Source organism: Emiliania huxleyi, assembly GCF_000372725.1.
Source record: "Emiliania huxleyi CCMP1516 chromosome Unknown EMIHUscaffold_141, whole genome shotgun sequence".
In the NCBI taxonomy this organism is placed as follows: Eukaryota; Haptophyta; order Isochrysidales; family Noelaerhabdaceae; genus Emiliania; species Emiliania huxleyi.
In genome coordinates this window covers 80,944-101,933 of record NW_005201183.1, presented here as the reverse complement: position 1 = coordinate 101,933, position 20,990 = coordinate 80,944, and the positions used below count along the sequence as shown (strand labels likewise).

The 20,990-nt window shown below is 67.5% G+C and overlaps 5 protein-coding genes across 5 annotated transcripts in view; 3 read left to right on the top strand and 2 right to left on the bottom strand.

The window, feature by feature from the left end:
- Positions 1-458: 458 nt before the first annotated feature.
- Positions 459-5,960, bottom strand: EMIHUDRAFT_110856 (hypothetical protein; the record flags this gene model as incomplete). Its single annotated transcript, XM_005787531.1, has 7 exons — positions 459-598; positions 943-987; positions 1,278-1,476; positions 1,590-2,357; positions 3,140-4,754; positions 5,343-5,695; positions 5,751-5,960. The coding sequence occupies 7 exons, from the start codon at positions 5,958-5,960 to the stop codon at positions 459-461; spliced, it is 3,330 nt and encodes a 1,109-aa protein (XP_005787588.1).
- A 2,461-nt stretch (positions 5,961-8,421) lies between these two features.
- On the top strand, positions 8,422-9,432 carry EMIHUDRAFT_110855 (hypothetical protein; the record flags this gene model as incomplete). Its single annotated transcript, XM_005787530.1, has 1 exon — positions 8,422-9,432. One exon carries the CDS (start codon positions 8,422-8,424, stop codon positions 9,430-9,432), a length of 1,011 nt encoding a protein of 336 aa, XP_005787587.1.
- Positions 9,433-9,970: 538 nt separating this feature from the next.
- EMIHUDRAFT_227673 (hypothetical protein) lies at positions 9,971-10,409 on the top strand (the record flags this gene model as incomplete). Its single annotated transcript, XM_005787529.1, has 2 exons — positions 9,971-9,985; positions 10,212-10,409. The coding sequence occupies 2 exons, from the start codon at positions 9,971-9,973 to the stop codon at positions 10,407-10,409; spliced, it is 213 nt and encodes a 70-aa protein (XP_005787586.1).
- Positions 10,410-11,721: 1,312 nt separating this feature from the next.
- On the bottom strand, positions 11,722-14,032 carry EMIHUDRAFT_467432 (hypothetical protein). The gene is made up of 3 exons (XM_005787528.1): positions 13,254-14,032; positions 12,820-13,209; positions 11,722-12,656 (listed from the first exon to the last, which is right to left on the bottom strand). Exons 1-3 carry the CDS (start codon positions 13,959-13,961, stop codon positions 11,856-11,858), a joined length of 1,899 nt encoding a protein of 632 aa, XP_005787585.1. The 5' UTR covers positions 13,962-14,032; the 3' UTR covers positions 11,722-11,855.
- Positions 14,033-15,209: 1,177 nt separating this feature from the next.
- EMIHUDRAFT_467431 (hypothetical protein) overlaps positions 15,210-20,990 on the top strand; it is a gene marked incomplete at both ends in the record, with an annotated part of 6,880 nt that continues 1,099 nt past the window's right edge. Inside the window, 16 exons of the mRNA XM_005787527.1 lie at positions 15,210-15,496; positions 15,649-15,718; positions 15,802-15,894; positions 15,967-16,001; positions 16,362-16,393; positions 16,484-16,614; positions 16,962-17,056; positions 17,285-17,454; positions 18,036-18,154; positions 18,317-18,571; positions 18,642-18,756; positions 18,836-18,917; positions 18,994-19,504; positions 19,574-20,046; positions 20,120-20,216; positions 20,439-20,978. Of these exons, the coding sequence (XP_005787584.1) occupies positions 15,210-15,496; positions 15,649-15,718; positions 15,802-15,894; positions 15,967-16,001; positions 16,362-16,393; positions 16,484-16,614; positions 16,962-17,056; positions 17,285-17,454; positions 18,036-18,154; positions 18,317-18,571; positions 18,642-18,756; positions 18,836-18,917; positions 18,994-19,504; positions 19,574-20,046; positions 20,120-20,216; positions 20,439-20,978 (3,105 nt within the window). The remainder of the gene's footprint in view (positions 15,497-15,648; positions 15,719-15,801; positions 15,895-15,966; positions 16,002-16,361; positions 16,394-16,483; positions 16,615-16,961; positions 17,057-17,284; positions 17,455-18,035; positions 18,155-18,316; positions 18,572-18,641; positions 18,757-18,835; positions 18,918-18,993; positions 19,505-19,573; positions 20,047-20,119; positions 20,217-20,438; positions 20,979-20,990) is intronic.

Genomic DNA, 20,990 nt, shown 5'->3' with positions numbered 1-20,990 from the left:
GAGCGCCGCCGCAGGGGCGGTCGGCAGCGCCAGGTGGCTCCGCACAGCATACGCGCTGACTGCGCGCATGACTCTATCGTTATGGTCCGCCGCCATGGCTGCTCCTCGGCGCCTCCCGCCGCCGGACGGGTCGGCTTCCGTGGCTGCGCGCCGCTCGACGGCGTCGCGGTTCGCGCCTGGCGATGCAGGGGTGCTACGTCGGAAGGGAAGGGGCGGAGTGCGGCGGATGCCCGCACCGCGGCGACGCTCGAGCTCGCGCCGGGCTGCCGCCTCCTCGCGCGTGCCGGCTGTCCCTCGCGCTGGGAGCCGCGCCTCCGCCGCCTCCGCCGCGCGCGGCGCCTCCTCCGGTGCGCGAGGAAGCTTTGCCGCCGCCCCTTCTGCAGGGCCCGACCCGGCCGCCGCCGCCGCCGCCTCCCGCCCGCCCTCCGCCCAGCACTGGAGGGCCGCCTCGGCGGCATCTACCCACGCGGGCCCGCGACCGTCCTGCTCCGCGCCGCCTCCCGCCCCCGCCTCCCCGCCCCACCGGCCGGCCAAGCCCGCCGTGGCGAGCAGCCGGCGAAGCGCCTAAACGTGTCAGCGAGAGCTCGCTTCTGATGACCTAGGGTTAGGCTTAGGGTTAGGGTTAGGGTTAGGGTTAGGGTTAGGGTTAGGGTTAGGGTTAGGGTTAGGGTTAGGGTTAGGGTTAGGGTTAGGGTTAGGGTTAGGGTTAGGGTTAGGGTTAGGGTTAGGGTTAGGGTTAGGGTTAGGGTTAGCGTTAGCAAGCGCCTAGCAGTTAAAGCAAGAGCTCGCTTCTGAGGCCCACGGCCCACGAGCGACAGCAGCCGGCGAGAGGCGCCTCGGTCGCTCGGTCGGCGCTAGGCGGGAGACATGGGGAGATATGGGGAGATATGGGGAGATATGAGGCGCCTCGGTCGCTCGGTCGGCGCGTGCTGCTTCCTCCACCGCCTCGAGGCTGGCCGCCTCGAGCCTCCTCCGCAGCGCGAGCACCTGCAGGGCGGGAGCAGGGTGGGAAGGGCGGGGATGCGGGAGCAGGGCGGGAAGGGCGGGGATGCGGGAGCAGGGCGGGAGGGGCGGGGATGCGGGGCAGGGCGGGAAGGGCCGCCGGCAAGCGGCGCGAGGCAAACGCGCCTCCGCGGAAGCCGCGGCGGCGGCGGCCGACGCCTCCTCTGCCGCCTCCTCCGCCGCGCCCGCCCGCCGGAGCAGCGCCGCCTCGTCGACTGCGCCGCAGGCTGCCGCCGCCGCGCCGCCGGGGCCCGCTCCGGGGGCTCCAGACTCACCGCCGCCGCCGCCGCCGCCGCCTCCCTCGCTCCCGCCCCCGCCAGTGTCGGCCGGCCCATCGCGTCGCTCGAGCGCGGCGGGCAGGAGAGAGCCGCCGCCCGAACGCTCCGGCGCGGTCGACTGCGGCGCGGCCGGCTGCAGCGCCAGGGACTGCAGCGCCGCCTCGGCACGAAGCGAGCGCGACTCGGCGGCGTCCGCCTGTTCACAGCAGTGGGTGTGAAGAGACGCCGTTCACACCCCTCGTCTCTGCGCGACTCGGCGGCGTCCGCCCTCGCCGTCGCCTCTGCCGCCGCCGCACGCGCCTCCGCCACCTGCTCCGCCGCCTCCGCCACCGCCTCGGCCGCCGCCTCCGCCCGCCGCCTCCCCTCGGCCGCCTCCAGCCTCGCCGCCGCCGCCGCCGCCTCCGCCTCCTGCCGCTCCGCCTCCGCCTCGATGCGGCCGCGCCGCGCCTCCGCCACCCACGCGGCGCAGGCGGCGGCCGAGGGGGCAAGGTCCTGCCGCGCCGCCTCGAAGGGATGGAGGTCCGGGGCCGGGTCGGGGATGCGCATTCCCGAAGCCCCGCACGGGGCGAAGGAGGCGGAGGCCGAGGCAAAGACGGTGTCGTCGGCGCGCCGCCGGCTGCTCCCCCGCGGAGAGCGGCGTGCCGCGCCCGCCTCGAGCGCTGCACCGCCCGCCGCTGCAGCCGCAGCTGCCGTCTCGAAGCGCGCCCGCGCCGCCGCCTCTGCCGCCGAGTGCCGGAGGACCGACGCGGCGGCGGCTTCGAGGCGAGCGCGCGCCTCTACCTGGCACCGCTGGTTCTGACGGTCGCATATGTCGTAGCCATGCGAGGCCGTCGGCGGCGGCAGCGGCGGCGGCGGTGGAGCTCGTGGCGGTGGTGGTGGTGGCGGCGGCGGCGGCGGCGGCGGCGGCGGCGGAGATGCAGCAGCGGCGGCGGTGGTTGAGGCGGCGGCGGCGGCGGCGGCAACTGCGGCAGCCTTTGCACGTGCAAGCGCCTTTTGCTTTGAAGCTAGGCTGGCTTCGAGCGCCTCGCAGCGTCGCTTCGCGGAGGCGGCCTCTCGACGAGCCGCGCCGGCTGCCGCCTCGGGCGACGGCCGGCGCGACCTGCGAGTCGACATATTCGTTTGTTGTGTATTCGGGAAAATAAACGGTGCAGCGGGGTGCGCTTCTCAGCTCCCCGGCCCTGGATGTGAGGCTGCTGACTGCACTCCAAGTGCTCCAAAAACTCGGGGACCCGTGTTTACTTTAAGGCCCTTTCCCTGCGAACGCGCACCCCCGGGGCTAGGGCTCTCTTGCCCGCAACCCGACACCGATCATCCGGCCCGCTGGGTGCGCTTCTCAGCTCCTCGGCCCTGGATGTGAGGTTAAAAACCGCCCCCCAAGGTCCCCAAGTGCGGTGGCGGGTTCGGGATCCGGTCCGGTTCCTACAATTTTGGTTTTGGCGTCAAGTTGGGGGGGCCTTCCCTTGTTCCTAAATTAACAAGGAGGTTTAGCTCAAAAAATAAAAATTTTCCAAAAAAAGGGGGTGGCCCGACACGATTCCCCGGACAGGGGAGGGGGGGGGGAGGGTTTCCTCAAAAGCGGTCGCCCCCCCCCCAGGGGGAGTCACCCCCTTCCCATTTGGGGGGCCACCCATTCCCCCCCCGGAAATTCCCACCCCACCCCAAAAACCCGCCCCCCCCCCCCCCCCCCGATAAGAAAACGAGAATGCTCAAAAACGGAGCTCGGATGACTCATGAGATCCGTTTGGCTTTGCACATCGTCAGAAGAGGCTTGAGGCTGGCCGGCTCAGCGTGTACATGCCATCCACAAAGCGCGAATTGTTTTGAAGCCAAACCGGCCAATGCAGCACCGAAGCAAGGACCTTCTCCATCGCGCGCTCTGGGTTGGGCAGGCCCGCTGCAAGCTGCACGATGCCGTAGCGCAGCGTGTCGGCGTGTCCAGAGTTGTGGGCGTACCCAAAGCTGGTGAAGCGGTGCACGCGGCTCTTGGGCACGAACAGCTGTACCGCCAGGGACTGGATAATCAGGTCATTCCACCGACTCATGAACATAAGGCCTGACTCATCGAGTTCGTGGAGCAAGTTCTGTATATCTGGCTCCAGGAAGCGCTCGATGTTGGCCACAAAGAAGTTGTTATAGAAACCGAAGAAATCCTTGCCGCAGTTCTCGTGCAAGAAGCTGCGTTCGCGGCATGCGTTCGCCTCGAAGAGCCACTTTGGCTGCAGCTTCATTTTGCTCACGTACAGATTGACCCATTCCCACCACTTGTCGCCATAATTTCCGTTGCCGTCCCAGCCGCCGCGCTCCATGGCCACATTTCGGTACGCGTAGTCGAAGCCGCGCGAGCGCATGAAGGAGAAGAGGTTGAAAGGGATCTCACTCAGCAGGAGCGAGTCGTCGTCGAGCCGGCACACCCACTTGTACCCCATATCGTGAAGCGTCGGCCAGATCCGCACGGCGTACCACCGGATCATCATTCGGTATCCATCCGACTCTGTCGATCTCCAAGCGGAGCGGTTCGACAGGGCCAACCACTCCGGGTAGACCTTCCAGTTGTCGCCCTTGAGGTGCAGGAAGCGGATTTCTCTCCGGCCCGCGGCAACGGCCTCTTGTGTCTGGGCATCGAAGTCGCCCGAGTGACAAATGCGCACGTCGTCCCGCTCTCGCTTGTTGTAGTAATGGTAAAAGTAGCGCAATGTCCGCCTCAGGAGCGCCACCGAGTCACGACCGTATGAAGAGTGGTTACCGTTCTGCGCCAAGATCACAAAAACACCCCGCCCGCGCTCGGCGTGCATCCTCTCAGCGCTGCTGCCTTGGCTCGCTGTTCCGTTAAATTCCGCAGGAGCGCTGGGAATGACGGCTTCCTGCGCGGCACACTCAGCCGTCTCGCGATGCAGACCGATCACGTAGCAGCAGATACTCGGGTCTAGACCAAGCTGGGCGAGAATCGGATGGACAGTGCGGTCCCACGCTGCGCCTGGATTGGCGTGCAGGTACCAGAAGCGGAAGCCCATCTTGACGACGTAGAGATCCCAAAAGGCCGCCATGCGCCTCAGGTCAGCCGTGGTGTTCATCTGCAGCGTTCGCGACACGTGTATCTCCAGGATTATGGTGCAGACCTTTTCAAGTACTGAGGGCATGCGAGTTGCGGCGTCGACGAACGCCTCCCATTCGCATCCTTCGCAGTCGATCTTGAGAAGCTGGATGAGCCGCGTGGTGTGACCGAGCCTCTCGCGAATTGCGTCGAATGGCAGCACCTCACCACCGAGCGCTCCATAGCCTGCCGTTACAAGGGAGCCCGCTTTTCCGCGGAGCGCGCCCAGCCCCATGAAGTGGAAGTGCACATTCTTGGTCTTATGCGCCTCGTGAGCAGCCCGCGTCCGGGTCGTCGGGTCGAAGGCGTGCACCTCGAAGCCCCTCGATGCGGCCCAGTCTTCAAAAGTCCACTGGTTAGCGATGCCAAACGAGTAAACGAGCCTACCCGCCGCTGCCACGGGGAGATACGAATCGCACAGGAGCGTTGCATCTGACTCGCATCTTCCCAGTAGAGCTTTGCGTCTGTTGCAGGCCGTCGGTGCCTCAATCAACGCGCTCGGACACCGCGATGTGCTCGGGTCCTTGTTGCAACAGTGGGCCCACATGGGGTGCGCGAACCAGCTGGCGCTCGGACTGCTCACCCACCACCCCGCCGTCTCGATGCACGGAGCATTGACCTGTACCGAGCGCCACAGACCTTTGTGTGGGTTGCGCCACAACATGGCCTCCTCCGCAGTGAACCCGTCCGCCAGCGCGGTCCTGAGCGAGCGCGTCGCTTCGAGGCTTGGGCAAGCCTGGAACCCCGCGAGCACGCTCACAAAGTCGACCAGCTGCGTTAATGCGCTGGCTGGCATTGAATGAAATACCCACTGCGTTGCCAGGTATTGAGTCAACGGGTGGTCTGGTGGGGCGCAGGAGCAGTTGTACGCTGGGAGACCAGGCGGATGTCCGCAGCGCACCCTGTGCCCTGCACAACGAAACACGCCTCTGCAGTTTGCAACCCACATGCTTCCGCGCGCATGGTCACACCCAAAGCTTCGCCCGTGCTCACACTGCGCCTTGCTCGTCTGCCTCACGAGCTTGCAGCCCTGCAGCCCTAGTCTGGCCTTCACAGGAGCGGTCGGGAGGGCCGTCGCGTCGGGCACAACGATCGAAGAGAGGAGCCCGTCAGAGCCGCGCGAGGAATAGGCGAAGGCGCCGCCGCTCGCGCCCGCGATGAGGCAGGTGAAGACGGTGCAGAGCACGTTGTGCCAGCAGAGCTTGGGCCACGAGAGCCAGCCGGAGGCGGAGACGGAGCTCTTCCGCGTGGCAGTCGTGGTCGTCTTGGGGTTGCCCTTCTTGGGGGCCTTGGGGTTGACCGTCTTGGGCTTGACCGTCGCGCCCTGAACAGGGGCGCGATACTGGCTGTGAGCGGTGAGCAGTTGGCGGAAGCCGCACAGGCGGCGAGAGCACCGAGTTTGTGGCCGACGGCGTGGAGCCGCGGGGCGCCTTGCCATGCCAGGCGCTCGCCGCCGGGGCGGGCTCCTCCTCCGGAAACTTCTTGATCGACCGCAGCGTCTCGACCGCCGCCGGCTTGAGGGCCGTGGCGACCTTGGTGGCTGGCACCGGGTCGTTCTTGATGGCCGGTGCCGGTGCTGGCGGTGCCATCCTTGAGCGAGACGGGCTCGCAGTCCTCGAGTCACCGTTCACAGTTGTGGCTGCGAATTGGACTTGGCTAGGTGGGATGCAAAGGCCGACAGGGGAACGCGATTTTATTTTTCTTTTTGTGGTGTCAAGGGCGCCTAAAAGAAGGCGCCACCGCCCGCGTTTATGTATGCTATGACTCGGCTTTTCAAACGCTGTTGCAATGCAACACACACACGTACAGTTCTTCTCAGTACTTTACCATCTCACTCACGCGCTGCTGCGTCCACAAGTGCCAAATCATCTCGCCGTAAATGAAAAGGGCAAGTCCTCCTCCTCCTCCCCACCGCCCTCCGTCGCCGGAGCGCGCGCCCCCACCATCAGCCGGCCCAGCTCCGCCTGCCAAGCCCACGCCTCACCCGCGCCTTCCCTCGCGGGTGCCGTCGCGCCGCGCGCGCCCAACTCTGCTGGCACACGGCACGCGTCGTCATTCAGCCGCGGAGAACAGGCGGTGCTGTGCGCGAAACGCGCGCGATCTCGTACGTTCAAGGCTGGATCCGGCCATTCCAAGGGTATACCTTTGAGAATCCCCAGCGTCCCTCCCTCCTAGTCACAATCTCAATATCTCGACTCTCCAACACGAAGTGCTGCGATCGGGGGTGGCCCATTTTTTCCCTTTCTTTTTTTGGGTCCTGTGGGCACCCTAATCTAGACTAGTCTAGGGTATTGAGCACCGAGGCTCCACCCCCCCCCCCCCCCCCTTGGCGCACTTGGAGCACTTGGAGTGCAGTCATCAACCTCACATCCAGGGCCGGGGAGCTGAGAAGCGCACCCAGCGGGCCGGATGATCGATATCGGGTTGCGGGCAAGAGAGCCCTAGCCCTGGGGGGTGCGCGTTCGCAGGGAAAGGGCCGTAAAGTAAACACGGGTCTCCGAGGGTTGGCCCCGCGTACCGATGTTTGTCGACAAAGTTGCCCCCGAGCTCCTGCTGCTCGACTGCGCGGCAGAACCGGCCCCTCGCGGCTGAGACGTGATGCGCCGGCACCGGGGCTACGGCGCGGGACCATTTCCAGGCTCTCTCGAGCAACCTCAAAATTGGCCGATTTTGTGATCTCAACCCTGCTGCTCTCTGACCACAACCTCGCGGCCCGCTGCGCGGCTCTCCGAGCGCGAGAGGAGCCGTCTACGAGGCGGCGGCGAGCGCAGGCGGCGGCGGCGCGGCGGCGCGGCGGCGGATCGCGGCGCAGACAACGGCAGAGATCTGCGGCAGACACGCACACACACCTCCCTTGCACTATACACACCACCACCGCACTCTCGGGACCGGGCGGCGGCGGAGGAGGAGAAGCTACGGCGGGTGACGACGCGGAGACGGCGCTGAGGGAGCGGCGACCGCGGCGCGACGGGAGGCGGTGCAGCTGCGGCGGCTGCCGCCGCCTCGGCTCGACAGCAGCTGCATGGCTAAGCCTCCCCTCCCCTCCCCTCCTCCCCGCCCGCCCGCCCGCCGCCCCCCCGCCCCCTCCCCTCGCCCGCGCACTGGCCACCGCCCTTCGCTCGTCTAGCGTATAGGTACTCTCGAGGGTGGAGGGGAAGACGCCTCGATGGGGAGGAGGGGAAGACGTCGAGCGGGCGCCACTGCGCTCGCCGTCCTGAGGCCCCTCCCCGAAAGGCAAGTATAGCCACACGAAACCCGAGACCCCTCCCCACCGCCCCGATCCCCCCACCCCCTTGCTCCCCTCCCCCCCTCGGGAGAGGGCCGAAGAGAGGCGCCCGTGGGGACCCCGCAATTCCATTCCCCCCTCGGAGGGCCGGACTGAGGCGTCGAGGGCCCCGCTCTTTCCTTCGCATAGTGGCCACTCTTCGGATCGCTGGTCGAGCGACCCGGGGGATGCCCCGCGCGCCTGACCCAGGCGCGAAAACGAATCTGCGAGGCGTGGCCGCTCATGCGGCCCGATGGGGAGGAGCGGGGCGGACTACGGGGATCGGCTTCTTACACAGCCCTTCCCTGCAGCGAGCCACCTCCAACCCACCCGCGCTAGGTCTCGGGTTTGACGCATGGGGTCACTCCCGCGAAACTCGTGAACTAGCCGGGGCAGTCGGAGAAGGGGCAACTCCGTGCACTGACGGTCGGCCGCCAGAAAACACGCCTGCGTGGATCGCGTCACACCAATCCTCTCGCTACCCAACGCGGCCAAAGGATATGCATAAAGGACAATCCTGGGGGGGGTTGTTTTTTGCTGTGCACGGCGTCTCTTGGAGCCGAGAGAACCTGTCGTCCGCGACCGGCCGTTGACGTGTGCTCTGCGGCTCTGCTCTCTGGCTGCAGCTCGTCCCCCGGGACCTAGTACGGGTCAGCCCCGCGCGACCTCGGGAACTAGCCGGTCCCCGCGTCCCTTGAGGCTGGCTGCTGCTCCGGTGGTCACGCTGCCCTGGACGCTGGGGAGCGTGGACTCGCCTCGTCGAACGGGCACAGCGGCGCCGCACGATGGCGGGGGTCGCAGTGTGCATCACGGGGCAGCTGCGAGCGTGGAGGCTGGTGGCAAGCCATCTGGTCCAGATCGTGCGGCCGCGGAGCGGTGCGGCCGACGCCTTCTTCTGCGGTCCGCGCGACAGCGACTTCCTCTCAGCGCGCGCATTCTTGCGGCGCAAGCTGCTGGTGGCGGAGACAAGCATGCTCGTCTACGCGAGCGCGGTGCGGGTGGCTCCCAATGCCACTTGCACAGCTGAGCGCCTCCTCTCTGCGTGCGACCGGGGCAACTGCAGCCGCAACGGGCTCCTACAGTTCAACGGCTCGGCGCTGCCACGGCTGTCGCGGTGCGGGTCCAGATCGCCCACGGAGTGCAGCGGCGCGCGCTCCTTCCTCGTGCAGAGCTTCCAGCAAGCGGCGTGCCGGCGCATGCTTCTCGCTCGCGAGGCGCGCGACGGGCGCCCGTTCAGCGCGGTCGTCCGCCTGCGTCCCGACACGGTGCTGCTGCAGCGAGGGGCGCTCGAGCAGCTGCACGGCATCCGCCCCGCGCCCGCCGCGCACAGGGTCCTCCATCTGTGCGACTACCTGCAAGCGGGCGGGCGCGACGCCATGCTCGCGGTGCTGCGCACGATGGCGTCGTACGACGCGGCCGCGGCGCGTGGGCAGGTCATGCCAGACCTGTTCGGCGTGATGGCCGCGCTCGCGCAGGCGGTCAAGGCGCCCTTTGAGAGGCTGGCGCTGGCGGGGAAGCCGCTGGCGTGCTGCCTGGCGCGAACGGCGCGCGACCCTGCCAACCGCTCCTCCACATGCTTCGCCGTCGTGTGCGAGAGCGCGGGGTTCGGCCTGCGAGCCGACACGCCGCAGCCTGGCGCCCCCACGCGCCAAGCGTCGGTCACGGGGTACAAGGCGATCACGGGTCCTGGGCCGGACGGCCTCTGGGCGGCCGCGCGCGGCCTCGGATGGCGCTACGGCCCGTCGGCGTGCGGCGTGTGCCGGCCGGGGATGGAGGGGTGCAGGCCACGCCGGTGATTGATGGCGGCACGGTGACTCTCAGTGGAGGGAGGGGAATGAAAGGAAGCGGAGCGGCGTGCGGTGGTCCCAAGCTGGTGGTCGTTCGGCATAACTATGGTCACTCTGGGAGACGTCCCTAAACCCCAAAAAGCACGATGATTCTGAAGTTGGGCCCTCTGACTGCACTCCAAGTGTGTGCTCCAAGTGCTTCGCGTTTCCTGGCGAACGCGCACCCCCCAGGGCTAGGCCTAGGGCTCTCTAGGTCTAGCCCGCAACCCGATCCCACTCGACGTGTACACCCTGGCGGTTCGGTTGCGGTTCGGGTTCTTGTCGTGAGCTGTGTGTGAGCTGTACACGGAGCGACAGCGAGGGTCTGTACCGAGGCGTACAGGTCAGGAACGGTACAAGCAAGACTGCGGCCCCCGGTTGGGACGAGTGCGCGACGCGGACGAACCGCTCAATAAGGTCGGGGCCCCGTCCCTGTCCGCTCTCTGTCGGCGGCCTGAGAGAATTTAAGCAATCCAAAGTTTTTGTTTGTTGCGCCTTGTGACGCGGCATGATTTCTTTCTCAGTGCACGCCAGAGAGAGAGATTTTTGAAAACCAACAAGAAATCACGGCTCTCACGCCAGTCCCGAAAGAAGGAAGAGAAGAAAACAGTCGAACCATGTGGTTAGCGTTAGGTAGGAAGGTGAAGAACAGCCAGGCTCGGACTGGACACCAACGCGGTATGGGTGGACGCGAGACAGATGATGACGACGCACAAACCCGTGCCCATAAAATCAATTTTTTCTTGCAGGGTTTCCACTGTGACTCTTCAAATAAAAAGATTTCTGTGTCGCACAGTGCACAGCTGGCTGGACACAGCTGGCTGGACTGCTCCGTCATGATCGCGTGCGACGGGTGCGCCGACTGGTTCCACCCGGCTTGCGTCGGCATGACCATTAAGCAGGCCGCCGCACTAGATTCCTACGTGTGCGGCCAGTGCAAGCTGTGAGGCACTGCGCCTCGCGCCTTGCGCTGCTGGAAGGAAGCTCTCGGTAGCTGCCTAGGCGTCCGGAGTGGAGCCGTCGAGAGCGCGGCCATTGATCCGAGACACTTCCTGCGAAGGCCGGCTTGTGGAAGCAGCACCACACCTGTGCATCCGACACCGTACATGCACATGTACATGTGACTGCGAGACAGAGGGGAGGGCTCGTAGCGAGCGGGCCGCCAGCAGCAACACGGCGCGGGCGGCCAAGCTCTTTTCACAGCGCGAAGTGTGAACAGCTCCACGAATGTATAATGTCCCAGGCATAGTTGTACGGGTTTGGAATTGCGCAGGAAGTGGAGCTGTGAAGCTGTCCACACTGGTCCACACCAACCCATTCAGGGGAAGCCCAAGTGCAACTCTTCTTTACTTGAGCACTTGAGCACTGGATAGGGTCGATTCCGCATGGTACGGGACCCCTCGATCGTCTCGCCCTCTCTCTCTGGCGTGTTCATTGGGGGGGGTCATAACAAACACGGTTCAGGATCGAGGTGCACGCTGCCGAAGCAGTGACCAGTGTCGTCCCCCCTCTCCCCGACGGCGATGGCGGTGTGACCGATCGATCTTCTTTACTACAAACTAGCCAAAAACCACGGTGTCCCCTCTCCCCCATTCTCTACGGGCAGCCATTAGTCGGCCCCCGGGCCGCTGCAGTCCACCTCCCTCTCTCGCAGCCGCCGCCACCGCCGCATCCGCCTCTCTCTCTCCCCTCGACCGCGTCGAATTCATTGGGGAGCGCTTTCTTCCCAAGGGACCACCGGCCCCAGCTTCGGCTGAGGGCTGAGAAAGCTGCCGAGCCCAAACCACTGTGAGAGGGATGGGGGAGGAGGACAGGGTCCCCACCTGCATGAGCAGACTGTGATTCTCTGTGAGTCTGTTGGTTGGTCGGCCTCTTTGCGAGCGCGCTGAGACGCCAGTGGCCGGAGAGACGCCTGACGGCCTCTGCCCGCTTCCGATGGCGCTCGTCATGTCGGGCGACGACGTGCAGCAGCTGCGGCAGGAGTACGCCTTTTGCAAGGACGAGATGATTTCGAGCAGCGCCGCCGCAAAAGACATCATCGCATTCACGGAGCAGACGGCGGAGCCGCTCAGACCCGACTATCCACCGTCTCAGAATGCGTGGATCGGTGGCAAGCGAGGGTCCAAGGGCTCGTGCACGATATGTTGATCGGCACGCTTTACATCCTCGCTGTCCTAGAGTGGCCGGCCCAGCCGTCTATGTACTACGAGCGCCGGCGCTGCCTGCAGAGAGAGTGAGAGACCGCCCTGTGAGACTATCTTGCATGTTGTGGTATTTATCTGGACAAAAAATGCTTTCCTTCTCCCACCGCATCACGCGCCGCCGCGCTGCCGACCGGCAGTACTGTAGTGCCAATGGGGCCTAGCCCTCCGCTCATACAGTATGCCGGCACATCACGGCGCGGCCGCCGCCTCTCCTGCCGCCGTCTCCGTCGCCTCTCCGGACGCCTCGTCCACGACGGCGCCGCTTCGCAGCAGGTAGAAGGCGCAAGTGCGCTCGCACAGGTCCGCCACGCGTGAGGCGGCGGAGAAGCCGTCGGGCGGCGGCGCGTCGCCGCAGCCGTCCGCCCACGAGACGGCGCACACCGCGTAGCCGGACGTGTCGACCACGTCGCGGCAAGGCGTGCCGCACACCTCCGCTGCTCGGTCCTCGAGGCCGGCCTCGACGCGCGCGAGTGCCGCCGCCTGCCGCCTCACGTCCTCCACCGCCGCGCGCACCTTCTCGCTGTTCGGCGCCATCCGCTGCGCCGACTCGAAGTCTGCGAGGGCCTCGGAGAGGCGGCCTTGCTGCGTGCGCGCGGTGGCGATGCCCTGCTTCGCCTCGTCAAAGTACTCCGAGTTTGCGAGCGCGCCCTGGTAGAAGAGGTCGATCGCCTCGGCAGGTCTCGACTGGCGAGCGCTCAGCCGGCCGAGGGAGAGGAACGGCCGCGCGTCGGTCGGTGCAGCCGCAGAGGCGCGTCGGAAGGCGAGCTCCGCCGCGGCCTCGTCGCCGGTCGAGAGGCGCGCCTCGCCCAAGTTGAGCCACGGCAGCGCCTCGGACGGCCGCAGCTCCGCCGCGTGCTCGTAGGCGTCCGCCTCCTCGCCGAACCGCTCCAGGTCAGCGAGTGCGGCGGCGAGGTTCACCCACGCGTCGAAGTCGCGCGGCACGAGGCGCAACGCGGCCTGGTACGCCTGCACCGCCTCGGCCGTGCGGCCCTGCGGAGGGGCGGCGCCGAGCGAGAGGTGGGGAGAGGTGGGGAGAGGTGGGGAGAGGTGGGGAGAGGTGGGGAGAGGTGGGGAGAGGTGGGGAAAGGTGGGGAGATACGGGGAGATACGGGGAGATACGGGGAGATATGGGGAGATACGGGGAGATATGGACCTGCGCGCGGAGAGCGACGCCGAGCGAGAAGTGGGCGTCCGAGTCGAGCGGCAGCAGCGCCGTCTGCGCCTTGAGCTCCTCCTCCGCCTCTGCAGGCCGGTCGAGGCGCAGCAGCGCGTCGGCGCGGTTGGCGTGGCAGAGGGAGCAGTGCGGGTTGAGGCGCAGCCCCTGCGCAAACAGCCGGTCCGCCTGCTCGAGCTCGGGGGCAGTCGGCGACGGGGCGAGCAGCAGCCGGTTGCCACGCTCGTTGAGCCGCCTCACGTGCTCGACTCTGTCTGCGAGCGCGATGAAGCCGCCGAGGACGTACCGGAGGCCGGAGGAGACAGCGTGGCCCGCATGCCGCACGGCGCCGGGCCGGAAAGTGACCATGCCCTGCTCCATCGGCAGCACCTGTTCACAGCTGGACGTGTGAAGAGACGCTGTTCACACCTGACCATGCCCTGCCCCATCGGCAGCACCGCCCGCAGGCTCTCGAAGTACGTCCCTCCCCCCTCGAACGAGGAGGAGGGCGAGAGCGCCACCGTAAAGGCGAGCAGCGCGTCGTCGATGTGGACGTCGGTCGCGGGGTGCGACTCGTTGTACTTGAGGATGGCGACCGAGTGCGCCCGCAGCTGCGCCGTCGAAGAGACGTGCGCCGGGAAGAGCTGCGCCAGCGCCGGGTACAGCTTCGTCTCGAGCGCGCCGTTGAACCAGCTCAGCACACCCGGCATCTCCCTCACCCAGGCCTTGCCGATGCGGTACTTGCCCGACTTTGTGCTCGGAAGGCCGCCTCCCTCCGCCTCGGCCAACGCCACCACCTCGTCGCACTCGGCCGCCGAGAAGAGCGGCGCCTCCGTCACGTAGATGGAGTGCTCCTCCTCGCCGGCGCCCTCGACGATGTCGACCAGCGGGCCGTGGCCGAGCGGGTGGCGGCTCATCTGGGGCAGAGCCACCTCCGCCGCCGCATCGCCGCAGAAGAAGTGCCGGCACGCCTCGGCAGACTCGCGGTTGTGGTCCACCTCGTTCGCAGAGAGGGCGTCAGAGAGGGCGGCGTCGGACGCCTCGGAGCAGCTCGCGCCGCCTGGGTCAACGCAGACGCGCTCGGCAGCCACGGCCGCGGCCAGCAGGGCGACGCCGGCCATGGCGAGACTGGGATGGCTCATCACAGCAACGCGCGTTTGCACTCGCGGGAGCGGTTGGCGGAGGCGCGTTCACCCGCGGCGAGGACCCGCGGCGAGGCGCAAGAGAGAGGCAATGAAGTCAACTGCAGTTTTCTTTCTTTTCTCGGCTGTGAGCCTGTGTGTGTGCCAGTCCGCGCCAGTCTGCGCCCTTGTCGTGCCAGTGTGCTGTGAGAGAGGCTTGTATCTTAAGAATTCTTTTCTCGGCATGGGCGGAGTGCATTGCTGTTCTTAATCTTATCTTACTTAACGGAGTCGCTTAGGCGGCTCCGGTGGTGCGAAACTCTCACTGATACGAAACCACGACAATGACCACGACGACACACACCACCGGAACGACTCGCATCGCGGCATCGGAGTTGCCTCCATGAACGGCGGAGCTATTCTCGCGTCCACACCACACCTGGCTCCAACGTGGACACGCCCATAGCTGGGGACACTACTAGGTCACGCATGGCATCAGAAGTTTCATCTCTGGGCCCCGAAAGGCATCTCTAGCAGCGTCGTTACGCATGCGCCCTCCCCTCTTGGGCGCATGCGCCTCACGTCTCGACAGAGCATAAGCTCTTGGCGTGTCACGAGTTTTTCGCCGCCATTGCAGCGAGTAGCAACCCACTCGCCGCACCAGCCGGAGGCATCGCCGCGGCACTGGCTGCGCCGCAGTCCAACACCCGTCGACGAAGCTCCCCCCGCGGAAGACCGCGCGTAGCGACGCCTGGTCGTTCGAGATGAGCGCGCTTGAAGTTCGCCCACCTACTCGAGTGCTGCCCCTGAGAGTTGGTTACCAGTGAGATCAGCTCCCCCCCTTGGGATCGAAGCTTCCACGACCTCGCACCCAACATCACAGGCGGGATCAGAGAGAGACTCCACACCGGACACCGCCCGGGCACAGACTCCCTACCCGTCGGACCATGCCTGGACGACTCATAGAGCAGCCCACACACAGATCACGCATCGGCAGATTTGACACCTGGTTCCGGCGTGGAGACACACACACACACACACACACACACACACACACACACACACACACACACACACACACACACACACACACACACACACACACACACACACACACACACACACACACTGGTCCTCGGGGCGTCCAGTCCACCCCTGCGCGTCTAGTGCCCGAACCCTCCTCTGAGGCCGAAGGCGCGGATCCAGCCATGAAGACCTGGGAGTCAGGCGGCGTGCCCGCTCGCTTTCTTCCCCGCGGCAGGGCGCGCGATGCCGGGATTGCCGGCGTGCGACGAGACGCTGCCGTGCAGGCCGACGTGCCCGCGTCGCGACCTGTCTCTCACACCCGTTGTTGATCACAGAGTATGCGTTCTCCAGGCGGCGCTAATTGCTTTGGGCTTTGCCGCCTTCGTTGTCGGTGGCTTGCAGCTGACCAGCAGGCCCAGCACCATCTCGAGGCTGATGGGCGCCACATCCTCCCTCGGCGCGGTGGCGCTCAACCTGTGGTGCTACTACGTCCGCAAGTGGCGCCGCTACCCCAACCAGCTGCTGGCCTGGTGCGCGCGCAGAGTTGTGGGGGTGTACATCTCGCGGCCCGGGAGGGGCGTGGGAGCGAGAGTCACCGCCAGATGAGCAGCCGAGGTGCGGGAGGAGAGGGCCGAGCAGCGCTGCTGTCTCTCTCACGTCGCCCGCGCCGCCCGATCCGCAGGCGGTCGCTAGCGACGGGCGTCGCCGCCGCCGCGGTGGCTGGCACGGCGCTGGCTGAGCTGGCGGTGCCGGTGCCGCTGCGCCGGGACCGAAGGGAGACCGCACCGGTGACGACGGCAGCTCCGCCCAGCCGTCGCCTCCTGCTGCTCTGTAGGCGTCGCTCATCGGGCGCGACTTTTGCGGCTCAGTGGCGGCGTCGCTCAACCCGCTGCTGGTGCACTTTGGCTTCCTGGCGCACGAGGGATGGGTCTCCTCCTCGCCACGCGCGGGCACGGCTGTACCGTGGAGGCTGGTCTCACCTGGCCCCCTCTGCCCGCAGGCTCTGGTGATGGCGGTCGATGTGTTCCTGCTGATGTGCACCTCGCCCCGCCCCTCCCCCCGCCCCTGCTCCTTCCCCTCCTCCTTCCCCTCCTCCTTCCCCTGCCCTGCCCGCCTCTCCCACCCCGCCCCGCCCCTCCCGCCCCTGCGCAAGGCGCGACCCCTTCACCGACAACCCCTCCCCTACCCCCACAGTACCCGAACCCACCCTTGCCTACTCCACGGCACCCAAACCCAAGGCGCGACCCCTTCACTGACAACGCGCGCGCCCGCCGCCTCTACCACCTTCTCGTCTGGGGAGGAGCTGCCGCCTTCTCGCTCTGGCTCGCCTTCGGCTCCCGCGTCTGCGGTCTCACGCTGTGAACGGCGTCTCTTCACACCTGCAGCCGTGAACAGGCTCGCCTTCGGCTCCCGCGTCTGCGCGTACGGTGCCGCTACAAGCTGTCGTCTGTCTCGCGACACCCCAACGCCCCCCCCCCTCCCCCTCCCGCAGTGTCTCTCGCCGCCTCCCTCTCCAGGCCTCAGCGCGGCCCTCTCCTATGGCTTCCGCCTCCTCCTCGACCCTGCCGGCGCGGCAGACGAGCTCGACAGGACGCGGATGGCGTCGCAGCCGCTCGACTCGTCCGTCCCTTGGCTGCGGCACCACCCGGTGCGCCGACTTCAGCCGCCGGCGAGAGCTGGCCTCCGTCAGAGCCTTTGCGTGACCCTTGCCCGGAGGAGGGTCTGTAGGCTCGGGACGAGCTGCTTGCCATCGAGGCCGGCTTTTGCCTGCACACGTGGAAGGCAACTCTAACCCTAACCCTAACCCTAACCCTAATCCTAGCCCCAACACTAACCCTAACCCTAACACTAACACTAACCCTAACACTAACACTAACCGTAACACTAACACTAACACTAGCCCTAGCCCTAGCCCTAGCCCTAGCCCTAGCCCTGACCCTAACCCTAACCCTAGCCCTAACCCTAACCCTGACCCTAACCCTGCACACGTGGAAGGCGGAGCTCCCGCCCGCCAACCTGTCCGTGCGCGGGCGCGAGGGGCGAGGCACACCGCGCCGGCTCGTCGAGCAGGCCGCTAGAGTGGGCCGGCCGTGCGCGTAGGCTGATGGAGACGTCGTGTTCTCTCAACCAGTCTGACACGTCGCGCTTCGTCTGCGCCGCCCTCGCCGCCGCCAAGGTGCACGCGACTCGCCCTCCCCCATCCCCACAGTACCCGAACCCACCCTCCCCTACCCCACGGTACCCGAACCCAAGGTGCACGCGACTCGCGAGGAGCGGGTGTGGACCGCCGGGCTCTTCGGCGCGGAGGGCTGCGGCAGCGGCGGCGTCAGAAGCGGCGGCGGCAGCGGCGGCGCGAACGCGACCGCCGCGTCAAAGTTTTGCTTTGCGACGGCCACGGTGCCGCGGCCGATCCACACGCTGCCGATCGAGTGCTGGCCGCGCTCCGGCGACTGGTCGGACGAGGAGGGCTCCGAAGTAAGGATTCATGGTTAGCGGTGAAGGAGCTCTTACTCAGGCGACTGGTCGGACGAGGACGACTCGGCGCTGGCGAGCGGCACGTGGGTCTTGGCGGCCTACTTTTGGGCGTTCCTCAGCCTGCTGACCTCGCTGCTGCTGGTGGTCGTCCTCGGGTGGACGATGAACGGCGCGTCGACACGCGCGATGCGCGCGCGCGAGCAGGCCATCGCGCGGAACGTCGACTCGATCTTCCACCACTACGGGCTCTACTGGATCCCCCTCTACTACCTCATGTTCCAGCTGGGTGAACCACGCCCGCCACACCCGCCACACACCCGCCACACCCGCCACACGCCCGCCACACGCCCGCCACACCCGCCACACCCCACACCTGCCACACGCCCACCCTCTCCACACCCACACCCGCCACACCCGCCACACCCCACACCTGCCACACGCCCACACGCCCGCCACACCCGCCACACGCCCGCCACACACGCCACACGCCCACACGCCCACGCGCCCACGCGCCCACTCTCCCGCCGGCAGCGCTGCCCGCAGCAGCCGGGCCGACGCCACCCCCTGGCCCCCCCCCTCCCGTGACCGCCCAAGGCTCGCTCAACGTCGCCGACTGCAAGTGGCTTGTGCGCGCGTGCAAGCCGCTCGCCACGTGGCGGTGGAGCGACCCGGAGCACGCGGGGGACGATGCCAACTGGATCGGCCTCATGCAGGTGTGACGCTCTCGGTGCAGGGCCTGTGGACGACGGCCTTCCGGCCTCCGCCCTTAAGGTCAGCAGGGGGGTGCTGACCACCCGAGACCTCGATAGGTGATGCTCTCGATGCAGGGACTGTGGGCGATTCAACAGGGTGCTGACCACCCGAGACCTCGATAGGTGATGCTCTCGATGCAGGGACTGTGGACGATGGCCTTCCTCGCGTCGCAGCAGCGCGCCGGCCTCTTCGCGCCCGTGCCTTGGCGGCTGCTGCTCGGCTACGGCGGCGTGGCGGCCGGCGGTGGGGCCGACGCAGGCGCTGGAGCGGTCAAGCGCGGCGGCGAGCCCGACACGGCGCTGGCCGGGCGGGGGTGGGAGGAGGAGGGGGAGGGGGAGGGCGAGGAGGAGGGGGAGGGCGAGGCGGGCGGGTTCGAGGTCGACGACACGGACCCCACGGGCAACGAGGCGAGATTACCCGAGATTACCCGAGATTACCCGAGATTAGGTCGACGACACGGACCCCACGGGCAACGAGGCGCTCCGCGACGAGGTGCTGCATTGCATACGAAAGGGCGTCGCAGCGACGTGCGGCGCGGCGGACGAAGCGCTGCCTCGCGACGGCCGCCGCCTCGCCGCCGCCTCGAGGAGGCTCGAGGAGCGCGCAGGCGTCGGCTCACGCGGATGCGGGTCTGCGGGTAGGCGCCCCGCTCGTGGTGATGCTGGAGCCCGCGTCGGAGGAGCCGCCGCTGGAGCTGCTCGCGGAGGAGGGGTGCGGAGCCAGGTACGCCAAGCGCGACACGGAGGAGGGCGAGATGACCCGAGATGACCCGAGATTACCCGAGATTGCCCGAGATTAGGTACGCCAAGCGCGACACCGAGGAGGGCGAGGCGACGGCGCGCGGAGGAGGCGGCCCGGCGCCGGTGCCGGCGGGAGTGCGCGCGTCGGCCGCGGCAGAGGCGGGCCCGGAGGGGGGGGCGGGCGGCGGCGGCGGCGGCTCGTCGCGTTTCCGCGAGGTCCTGACGGTCGTCCAGGTGGTGTCGATCTGCTGGCTGTTGCTCGCCCGCCAGCTGAGCGGGCCGCGAGGGATTGGTGCGGGGTGGCCGCCGCTGCCGCGGGCCATGCTAACGTGCCCGTCCGCAGCGTGCTACACCGCGCGCCTCCGGCCGCACAAGCCCGCCGTGGCGGACGACCCGCTCTCTGCTGCGACCAGCTGGCTCTTTGGCGGCGACGACTCCACGTACTCGTACGCCTCCGAGGACGAGAAGGTGCGGCTGACCGTCGGGCGGCACAGCCGCCGCCGGCTGGTCAAGCTGGACGCGGAGGAGACGGCCGAGTTCGGCGAGTGGGCGTACGCAATCATGAGCGAGGCGTACTACGGCCGCTGGGCCGACATTACCCGAGATTACCCGAGATTACCCGAGATTACCCGAGATTAGGCGTACTACGGCCGCTGGTCTGACATCACCACGGACGGCAAGGTCGTGGCCATCACCGCCAAGGGCGCGGCGCTCGCCGAGCGGATCAGCGCCGACGAGTACGAGCGGCACAGGGAGGAGATCGAGCGCGCGGAGCAGCTGTGGGACTTCGCGATGACCGTCGCGCAGGAGGCGTCTCTCGACTCGTTCCGCGAGCAGCAGGAGCAGGTCGAGCACGCCGACGCGGTCGCCGCCCAGTGGCACGACCCGTGCACTTGGATCACCGCCCTGCTCCCGATCCTGCACCTGCTCTCCTTCGCGCTCGCCATCACCTCGTCGCACGCCGCCGGGTCCCGCGGCGCCATCTGGCGGCGCCTCCTCGACACGCCCGAGGCTGCGATACGCCTCGGCAGCCAGGCGGCCGCCCTCGGCCTCGTCGCCGCCTTCAGCGCGGCTGCGGGGGGAGGGGAGGAGCCGCACTGCACGCTGGGCGGGTGAGGCGGCCCCTCCTTGACGGCGCAGGAGAGAGAGCCCCTCCCCTCAGCGGGGGCGCGTGTCGCATGCCAGGTGGGACGCCCACGCGCTGGACGCGCTGCTGGTGGGGGCGCTGCTCGTGCTCTACCTCCCCTCGGCGGTGCCGCACCTCCACAGCGCCAGGCAGACGGTGAGCGCCGTTCTCGCCCTCTCGCCCTCTTGCCTTCTCGCCCTCTCTCCCTCTTGCCTTCTCGCCCTCTCTCCCTCTTGCCTTCTCGCCCTCTCTCCCTCTTGCCTGCTCGACCTCTCGCCCTCTTGCCTTCTCGACTTCTCTCGCGCCCCCCGGCCGTCTTCACTGCCCACTGCATCTGCGTTTCCTGGCCTGCTTGGCTGACAGGTTGCTCGCCCACAGGTGAGCCGCACCTTCGCCCCGCGCGACGGCGCGCAGTTTGCCTCGCTCTCCTCGTTCAAGACGACGAACTCGCGGCTGGGGGGGCTGATGACGCGCGTGCTCGGCCCGCGCCCGCGCGTCCGCTTCGTCGCCACGGCGCCGCGCGAGTTTGGCGCGATGCGGGACGGCGCCGGAGTCGACTTCGAGAGGCTGCAGCTGTCGATCGAGTCGATCGAGCACGCCGGCGGCGGCCTCAAGGGAGGCGCCTCGGGCGCGTTCCTCTTCCCCTCCCAGGACGGGCAGCTCGTCGTCAAGACGCTCTCTTCGGAGGAGGCGGCGGCCTTGCGCAAGCTCGCGCCCTCCTTTGCGCGCCACTTTCACGACCAGCCCGCCTCCTACATCAACCGCTTCCTCGGCCAGTTCTCGATGTACCTCTACGGGCGCACCATCCACTTTGTGGTGCTCCGCTCCGCCTTCCACCTGCACGGCGACGTCTCTCCCGCAGTGCGGTACGACCTCAAGGGCTCGTGGGTCAACCGCACGGGCAAGCCCGGCCAGTCGGTCCACCCCCCC

What these genes read in the sequence shown, in the direction of transcription:
- EMIHUDRAFT_467432 (XM_005787528.1), bottom strand. Translation starts at nt 13,961, where the DNA reads ATGAGCCATCCCAGTCTCGCCATGGCCGGCGTCGCCCTGCTGGCCGCG. An exon ending in TGCCGATGGGGCAGGGCATG is followed by an intron (nt 13,210 to 13,253) that starts GTCAGGTGTGAA and finishes AGCTGTGAACAG; the next exon opens with GTGCTGCCGATGGAGCAGGG. An exon ending in GCGTCGCTCTCCGCGCGCAG is followed by an intron (nt 12,657 to 12,819) that starts GTCCATATCTCC and finishes GCCCCTCCGCAG; the next exon opens with GGCCGCACGGCCGAGGCGGT.